Consider the following 8758-nt stretch of genomic DNA (forward strand, 5'->3'; position numbering starts at 1 on the left):
GCGCCCTCCGGCCCAGGTCTACGACGAGGGGCAGTTCGTGTACCTGGTGACGGAGCTGATGCGCGGTGGGGAGCTGCTGGACCGTATCCTGCGGCAGCGCTGCTTCTCGGAGCGCGAGGCCAGCGCCGTGCTGTGCACCATCGCCCGGACCATGGACTACCTGCACTCGCAGGGGGTGAGGGGGCGTGGGCGCGGGGGTCAGGGGGAGCAGAGCTGTGCATGTGGCCTCCTGTGTCTGAAATCCCGGTGCAGGGACACCTAACCCTGCGGGGTGCGCTGGGCATGAAGCAAATAGTCCTCTTTTTATATAAATATCTTTATTGATTTCAGGGAGGGAGGGAGAGAGAGAAACATCAATGATGAGGATCACTAGTCTGCTGCCTCCTGCACGCCCCCCACTGGGGATCAAGCCCACAACCTGGGCATGTGCCCTGACTGGGAATTGAACTGTGACCTCCTGGCTCATAGGTCAACGCTCAACCACTGAGCCACGCTGGCCGGGCACAAATATTCATCTTTAGAAACCTTTATATTCAGGTTACCTGAACTCACCGCATTTCCTTTTTTTAAAAATCCTCACTCAAGGATATGTCTTTATTATTGATTTTTAGAGAGAGAGGAAGGGAGAGGAAAGAGAGAGAGCATCACTGTGAGAGAAAAACATCGATCCATTGCCCCCTGTACGTGCCCTGACGTGACCAAATCCGCCACCGGCCAGGGCAGTCGCCACACCTCCTGTCTCCCGGCCCCTGAGCCCCCCGTGTCCAGCATAGCTGCCCATTTGTTATTCATTCAGATCTCACTCACCGGAGAGGGGCTTGTGCGGGCTCCTCGGGTGTGAGTCAGTGTGAAGGGGGGCTGCCTTGCCCTGCTGCAGGGCTGCTCAGAGTAAAGGGCTCCCGAGTGAACCCCGGTTCCTGAGCACCCCTGCTCTCCCGCCCCCGCGCCCCCCACTGTCCAGGCCCCCGTTAGGCGGTCCCTCTGCCTCTGCAGGTCGTGCACCGGGACCTGAAGCCAAGCAACATCCTGTACGTGGACGAATCCGGGAACCCCGAGTCCATCCGTATCTGCGACTTCGGGTTCGCCAAGCAGCTGCGCGCCGAGAACGGGCTGCTGATGACGCCCTGCTACACGGCCAACTTCGTGGCCCCCGAGGTGAGCTCCCCAGCCAGTGGGGTGTGGCGGCCTTGCACACAAACCAAAGGCAGGGCCACTGACCTCAGACATGGCTTATTTTATCCGTTTATTGACTCTGCCCGCCTGCTCGCAGCAGCGTGACACAGTGGCCAGGGTGGGAGCTGCCTGGGGGTCACGAGGGCTGAAGGGAGCACCGAGTGTGGTCCGTCCACAGTGGGATGGGACGTGGCCCAGCCTTAGGGAGGGACATCCCGCCCCAGGCGACACGGGCACGCCTGGAGGACATTATGGGAGGAGATGGGCCAGGCACAGAGGGTGACGCTGTCTGGTACCTGGAGGGTCAGGTAGAGGCGCAGAGGGCGGGCGGGCAGGGCCCAGGAGCCGAGGGTGAGAGGGGCTGAGGTCAGGGAGACGCAGAAGTTCTGGAGGTGGAGGTGGTGGCTGACGCAGCGAGAGCGCACTCCGCGCTCTCCTCAGGCGGTTGGGGTGTCGGTGTTCCGTTCTATTTGACCTTCATGTAGCAGTTCTTCTGCCTTAGCAATGCGACGCTCCCTCCTCGGTCTGCGAGCCTGTGTCCCGCAGGCTGTGGCTCCCGCAGGGGCTGGCCTCTGGGGAGCCGTGGGGCGCGTTGGAGTGGCTTTGCCTGAATGAACGACACCCGTCCCCACGCTGCGGGATCCGGGCCCACGGGAGCAGCGCGCCGAGGCCTGCCTTGTCCCCGCCCGGTGCTCACCTGTGGCGTCTGCCCCCCAGGTCCTGAAGCGACAAGGCTATGACGCGGCGTGCGACATCTGGAGCCTGGGCATCCTGCTGTACACCATGCTGGCGGGGTGAGCAGGCCCGCCGGTGCCAGCGCCCGGCGTTCCGTCCACACAGAGGCGCGGGCCTGCAGCTGGCCCTGTGCCCTGTCCCCGGGCCCGGGTGTGGGCGAACCTCAGGCTCCCTCAGCCCCTTCCAGGAGAAGCGAGAAGCAGGCAGGGCCCGGGGCCACGCCTCCTCCAGGAGGCCCCTCCAGATTAGGGGCCCGGGCTGCAGGCCCCGCTCACCCACCCACACGCAGGCCTCGGGCCTCCGCCCACATCCTCCCGCCACAGGGCCACTCCCCGAAAGTGTCCACGCATCTGCTCCTTAAAACCATGTCCTGACGGCGGACAAAGGGTCACAGGTTCGATCCCGGTCAAGGGCATGCACCTGGTTGCAGGCTCCCTCGCTGGCCCCGGTTGGTCTGGCGCTTGCAGAGGCAGCCAATCCATGTCTCTCTCTCTCTCCCCCTCCCTTACACTCTCTAAAAATCTATGGGAAAATGTCCTCGGGTGAGGATTAACAAAAATAAAAATAAGTAAAATTAAAATCGTCCTGTTGAGCCAGGAAGCGCCCATGACGGCCTGGTCAGACAGCACCCGGCGGCAGGCAGCCGCTCGTGCCGCTGTGGCCGTCAGACGTGCGGGGACCCGTTTCCGGGACCAGGCACCCGGTGGTGGGGGACGTGTCTCCCTGCGAGCTCAGCTGCCGGCTGACTCCTGACCCCCGGAAACGCTCCCTCCCTCTGAATGAGAGGCAAACGCTGTGTGGTGTCTGAGGCTCCTCCAGCATCGAGTCCAGAATCCTGACCCCCGGTGCCCAGCGTTTCAAGTCGAATAAATACTCCACCCATCCTCTTTACGGCCGCAGGACCGGCACAGGGCCTCGCGAGGACGAGGGGGCCGGCCTGACGAGGATTTCCTCGTAAATCGGTGACTCGCCCGGAGGGAGGAGGGGGCCGGCTCCCTGGACTGAGGTCACGGCCTGGCTGTGAGAGCCACCAGAACCCCCTGCTCGGAGAGCGGGTACCCGTGAGCCCTGCTCTACACTCCAGGGGACAGTGCACACCGTCACGCGTTCACGGTGGGCACGCACTGAGCACGCATGTTCTGCGTGTTCGCCCGTGGTACTGAGGTCCCTGTGAGCCCATGATTCTACCCGTGTTGCAACTGAAGCCCAAAAATAATTTGTCAGAGAACCCAGAGTCTGTGATAGATGAACCAGGGGTCCCTCAGACCTCACGTCTCCAGCTCTCATCCATCATATCACGCTGTCACCATGGAGACCGAGCCAGGGGCCGACCACTATTGTACCCTGTTGCCAGGGAAGCCAGAAGTGGTCCAGGAAAGCTCGTGCTGGGTCCACGGAGCTTGGCTCACCTGCCCTGCTGACCCCGGCCGTGATCGCGTGAGGATGTGGACGGAGCACTAAGAAGTAAATCGTGCTTTACCATGAATGCTGGATTTGGAGCACAATGGGGCAGAAACGGCTGTTTTTAAATCTATATTTTTATTGATTTCAGAGTGAAAGGGAGAGGGAGAGACAGAAACATTAATGATGAGAGAGAATCATGGATCAGCTGCCTCCTGCACGCCCCCCACTGGGGGTCAAGGGCAAATCCCAGGCCTGTGCCCTGACCGGGAATCGAACCATGACCTCTGGCTCCTAGGTCGACGCTCAACCACTGAGCCACACCGGTCGGGCTAAGGAAAGGCCATTTTAACAACCAAAAGGCAGGATTCCGTTGTGAACTTTGAGATCATGCGGCCTCACCCCATACACCCTCTCGTTCCGCAGATTCACGCCTTTTGCTAACGGGCCGGACGACACCCCAGAGGAGATCCTCGCGCGGATCGGCAGTGGGAAGTACGCGCTGTCCGGGGGCAACTGGGACTCGGTCTCGGAGGCGGCCAAGGTGAGCTCACGCCCGGGGCTGCCTCGGGGAGGGCGCTCAGGGCAGCCATTCATCTGCCCCCTGAGCCAGGGGGCCCTTCACGCCCACAACGCGGATGTTTCACCTGCAAGATTGTTTTCAAAGCCGCTCAGCTCAAAAAGGTTTTGGCAAAAACATGTTACAGCCCTTTTCACGTGTTCTACAGTCCTGGTGTAGCAGAGCCCTGGGATGTGTGTGTGACACAGAGAGACAGAGAGAAGCTGATATTTTTAGAAATGGGCCTGCGGGCCCTGGCTGGTGTGGCTCAGCGGGTAGAGCGTCGGCCTGCGGACTGAAGGGTCCCAGGTTCGATTCCGGTCAAGGGCACAGGTTCGGGTTGCGGGCTCGATCCCCAGTAGGGGGCGTGCAGGAGGCAGCCGATCAATGATTCCCTCTCATCATTGATGTTTCTATCTCTCTCCTCCTATCTGAAATCAATAAAAATATATTTTAAAAATAAAAATAAATAAAAATGGGCTTGCGTGACCATGGAGGCTGGGAAGCCCATGTACAAGGCAGGCGGCAGCTGGGGACGGAGAACAGCGGCCAGGCCTGCCCTCGAGGGGGGAGGGCTCCCGGGCGGCTGTGACCACTCGCTCCCTCTCCCGCCTCCGGCTCCCGCAGGACGTGGTGTCCCAGATGCTGCACGTGGACCCGCAGCAGCGCCTGACGGCGCTTCAGGTCCTCAAACACCCGTGGGTGGTGAACCGAGAGCACCTGCCCCAGAGCCAGCTCAGCCGGCAGGACGTCCACCTGGTGAAGGTACTCGGGTGTCAGGAGGGCGGGGGGGAGGGTGCGGGGGGGAGGACAAAACAGTGCTGTGATGCCTCCCCGTTCACCTCAAGATTCAGAGCGCAGAGTTCATCACATACATGCAACACGTGCAGGATGCTGAGTAGTTACAGCTTCTGCTCCATCTCACAGCTTCAGTGCACGAGAGAGAGAGAGAGAGAGAGAGGGAGAGAGAGAGAGAGAAAGAGAATCGGGGCTGTGCCAACTCCTGGCCCCAAAGTCCTCAATTCTAGACCAAAGGTCTGCACTTCTCCAACAGCCCAGACAGTAAATATTTGAGGCGTTTCCAGCCGGATGCCTCTGTCTCAACTCTGCTCCACTGTGTCACACAGAAACACCCGAGACAGCAGATCCGCGGTCAGTCGGGTGCGGCTGCATTTGGTAAAACTTTGTTCACAAAGCAGCAGCCACCCCCACCCCCACCCCCTTCACACACACACACACACACACACACACACTCCCGTAATATTCTAATAGATTCCCTGGCACATCCCCAGTGCGGGGAGTACAGGAGGCAGCCCGTCAGTGATTCTCTCATTGTTGATGTCTCTCTCTCTCCCTCTCCCTTCCTCTCTCTGAAACCAATTTTTTAAAAACTTGTAAGTGGCCAAGAGGAGGTGGCCAGGCCCTGACCGGGTGCCAATGTGTGGTGGGGACATCGCAGGCCGAGAGCAGGCAGGCACCTGCCAAAGCGGGGGCAGTTGACCTCAGCCTGGGGCCCCGTGCGCGTCTGGAATATGTGCCCCAAGTGACCAGCGCAGCTGCTGCTGAACACAGAGATGAGACCGCAGGTCCCTGCAGCTCTCGGCGTCCCGCGGCGGCCCTGTGCCCCGCACACGTGGGGAACCGAGGCCCAGAGGCCACGCCGCCGGCTCTGGCAGGAGCGGCGGCCCCGCAGTCACTGCCTCTCCCTTGTCTTGCAGGGCGCCATGGCCGCCACCTACCTTGCCCTCCACAGGACGCCCCAGGCCCCGCGGCTGGAGCCCGTGCTGTCGTCCGGCCTGGCCCAGCGCAGGGGCATGAAGAGACTCACGTCCACGCGGCTGTAGCCAGCAGGACCCAACGCCTGGCTGCGGGCACCAGCCTGGGACCTGGGCATGGGTGCTGCTTGAGCGACCACGGGCGCCTTCGCTGGGCCCGCGTTTCCCCTTCAGCCTGAGAGGGTCCAAGGGCGCCCTCCCCACACCTCGCTCTGCCGCCCCCTTCCCCGGCGGCCGCAGGGACTCCTGTCGCCACTGCACGCGAAGGCCTTCCCCACCCCAGCACCTGCTTACCCGGCGGATCTGCCACATGAGGGCCATGGTCAGGCAGGAGGAAGCGGGCATGGCAGCGCCTCCCTGGAGGGGCCAGCTGCGAGGGCCCCGGATGCCGGCGGCTGAAGGTGACAGAGGGCATGGGCACAGGAGCAGAGCCCTGCCCCTGACTATGACCTACGTCTTGATGGCCTCGTCTCGCTTCCCTATGTGTGTGATGAGGTCCGGGCTGTGTCCTCGCAGCAGATCTGAGCGGGAGGCACCCCCAGAACCGCCTGCGCTCGGCCTTGGTGCCCCCTTGGTGCCCAGAAGGAGCCAGCAGGCGCCCGTGCAGCCCGCCCCGGCTCTGGATGGCAGCGGCCCCGGGCCTGGGCGTCCCGCGGGCTGAGGGCCTGGCTTGGTCGGCTTGCTCCCTCCCCTGTCCCGGAGACACTGTGACCTGGGGACCCTGACCTCGGGCCTCTGTCGCCCACTGGGGTCGGGGGCACGCCCGGGGCTGCGTCCACACGGGAAGCCCTTTGTGGAAGCGGAGCTGTGTGAGCTGCGCCTGCTGCAGGGTCTGTCCTCGGCCAGTGAGTCCGTGTGTCCCGGGTGCACGCGGGTGCTCAGGCTGCGCCCCTTCGTTAATAAAATCCTGACGGCTCCACCCGGGGCTGGAGGAGGCAGCGCCTGGGTCCTCATCTCCTCCAGCTCGTGCCCAACCGGGGAGCCACCCCCGCTGGGCGGAGGAGGATTGTCACTTGTCTGTCCCTCTGTCCGTCCCTCTGTGCTTAGGCCAGGCTACAGGATCGACTGTTGGGCACAGCCAGGTTTTCCCTAAAAAGACGATATTTTATTGTTTCTTTTGTCCTTCAATCTCAACTCCAGTACCACACACACACACACACACGTGCATGCACACGCACACACACACACAGGCACAGACACACACACACACGCACGTGCACGCACAGGGGCCGCTGCTGGAAAGCGCCTCCCGCGTGGGCTGTGGCCTCAGACCCAGCAGGTGAACGGGGGTCCACACAGCGCTTTCTCTCCGCACAGCAGACGGAGGCGGGATGGAGGCGCCGGTTCCCGCAGAGCCCACTGGCCTTGCTGTTTTCTCAGTGGAAAGCGCTCCCCTGGCTCCGTGACTCCCGCCGCCCGTCTGCTTGGGTCTGAGTTGCTTTACTTATTACCAGAAACGGGGAACCAGGGCGCCTGCAGGTCCTGGGTTCACCCTCCTAGAAACCCGCCCAAGTCATGCGTCCTGTTTGCCGGGGCCCCAGCTGCCCATCGCGCCCTTGGCTGGGTGTCTGGGGGGCGGGGGAGGAGAGGGTTTTGGGGGGGTGCTGAGCGCTGCCGGGGACCCAGAGCTGAGAGCCCTGAGCAGGGAGCAGAGCGAGGACCCCTCCCTCCCCAGCGAGGAGTCCCTGAGAAGAGACGATGCCACACTGGAAACCGAGCTTCCCCAAGTCTTAGGTGACAGGGCGGGGGCCGCACCCTCGGTGGGAATGACGGGGTCTGAGAGTTCACACGCTTGCGCGGGGCTCCCCGAACCTGGCGCCCGGGAAGGCTCCCCAGGATTCGCACAGACGGCAGGAAGTCACAGCCCTGCTCACACCTCGGACCGCACCCCCGGTCAGACACCCGGACTCTGTCCTGAGGAAACCACACCCTGACCTCGGCCTCCAGCCCCCCCTCCCCCTTGCGGACCCTTCAGGTGGGCCCCCAGTTGGAGAAACCTGGCCCGCCCCTCGGTGTGCGCCGCCGCCCAATCTGACGGGCGAGGGTGAGTCACCTCCGTCCCAGGAGAGACTGCGAGGACCTGACCAGCCTCGCGGGTCCGTGTCCAGGAGGCTGACCCCCTTCTGCAGGACAGTGGCCAGTGTTGGCCAGTGTGGCTCAGTAGACAGTGTGTCCCCCAGGCGCGGCTGGGCCCCTGCATGGCGCCGACTGCACTGTGCCCCCGAGAGCAGAACGGGACCCCACGCGACCAGCGAGGAACAGCCGGGGACTCCCGGTGGCCTCGCCCAGCTGGGGGGGCCGAGGGGCCTCCAAGGCTGTGCCGCCCACGGAGGCTGCACCGACCTGCTCTCCGCCCGCCGCCCCGCCCCGCCCGCACTTCGCTCGCCGCCGGTGATGTTTACAGGCCTCTGTGCGCTTGCGGGTTGTGTTTGCGGTGGGCGGCCCTGCACACGTATTTATTACGCTTTCCAGACTTTCTGAATAGGTTTTTTAAATAAACACGGGTTTTATGACGTGCAGTGTGTTCCTAGCGCAGCCTCCGACTGTCTGTATTGTCACCAAACGGTCTGCACCTCGCTCCTTCCTCCTCGACCGGGGACTCCGCCGCCCTGCGCTGCCGGGGGCACTCCATGGGGCGGCCGACCGGCACGGCTCCCCCAGATGTGTGTGCGTGTGCGCATGCGTGTGTGTACATGTGTGCATGCATGTGCAGTCCGTGTGTGCACGTGCATACATGTGTGTGCACTCCGTGTGTGTGTGCATGCATGTGCGCGTGCATGTGTGTGTGCGTGCACTCCACGCAGAGCCCGGTGTGTGATGGGACGGGGCACCGGCAGGAGCCAGTGGAGGTCGTGTTGGTGAAGCAGGCAGCCTGGGGTGGCCGCGGGGAGCTGTCCCCACACCCCACTACCTGCCCCGCACTCCGCCCTCCTTTCTTTATACAGAAATACAACCGGGAGGTCCGCTGAGGGTCTTCACAAAGTAAATGGCATCGAGGATGTGCCTGGCAGAGGGCAGAGGCCGTGGGCCATGGGGAGGGCGCGGTGGGCACATTCGGACGGGCCAGAGAAGGCGCCGCTGGGCGGCGAGAGGCTGTGGGCAGATGGGGGGGACG

The 8758-nt window shown here is 63.0% G+C and overlaps 1 protein-coding gene across 4 annotated transcripts in view; it reads left to right on the forward strand.

The window, feature by feature from the left end:
- RPS6KA2 (ribosomal protein S6 kinase A2) overlaps positions 1–7557 on the forward strand; it is a 104950-nt gene extending 97393 nt beyond the window's left edge. For all 4 annotated transcript variants that reach the window (XM_036317761.1, XM_036317762.1, XM_036317763.1 and 1 more), the window contains 6 exons: positions 17–175; positions 994–1155; positions 1891–1967; positions 3736–3853; positions 4496–4633; positions 5587–7557. In XM_036317761.1, coding sequence (XP_036173654.1) covers positions 17–175; positions 994–1155; positions 1891–1967; positions 3736–3853; positions 4496–4633; positions 5587–5712 — 780 coding nt within the window. In that variant the 3' untranslated portion in view covers positions 5713–7557. The remainder of the gene's footprint in view (positions 1–16; positions 176–993; positions 1156–1890; positions 1968–3735; positions 3854–4495; positions 4634–5586) is intronic.
- The last annotated feature ends 1201 nt before the right edge of the window (positions 7558–8758 follow it).

This window comes from Myotis myotis, unplaced genomic scaffold, assembly GCF_014108235.1.
Source record: "Myotis myotis isolate mMyoMyo1 unplaced genomic scaffold, mMyoMyo1.p scaffold_m19_p_7, whole genome shotgun sequence".
In the NCBI taxonomy this organism is placed as follows: Eukaryota; Metazoa; Chordata; class Mammalia; order Chiroptera; family Vespertilionidae; genus Myotis; species Myotis myotis.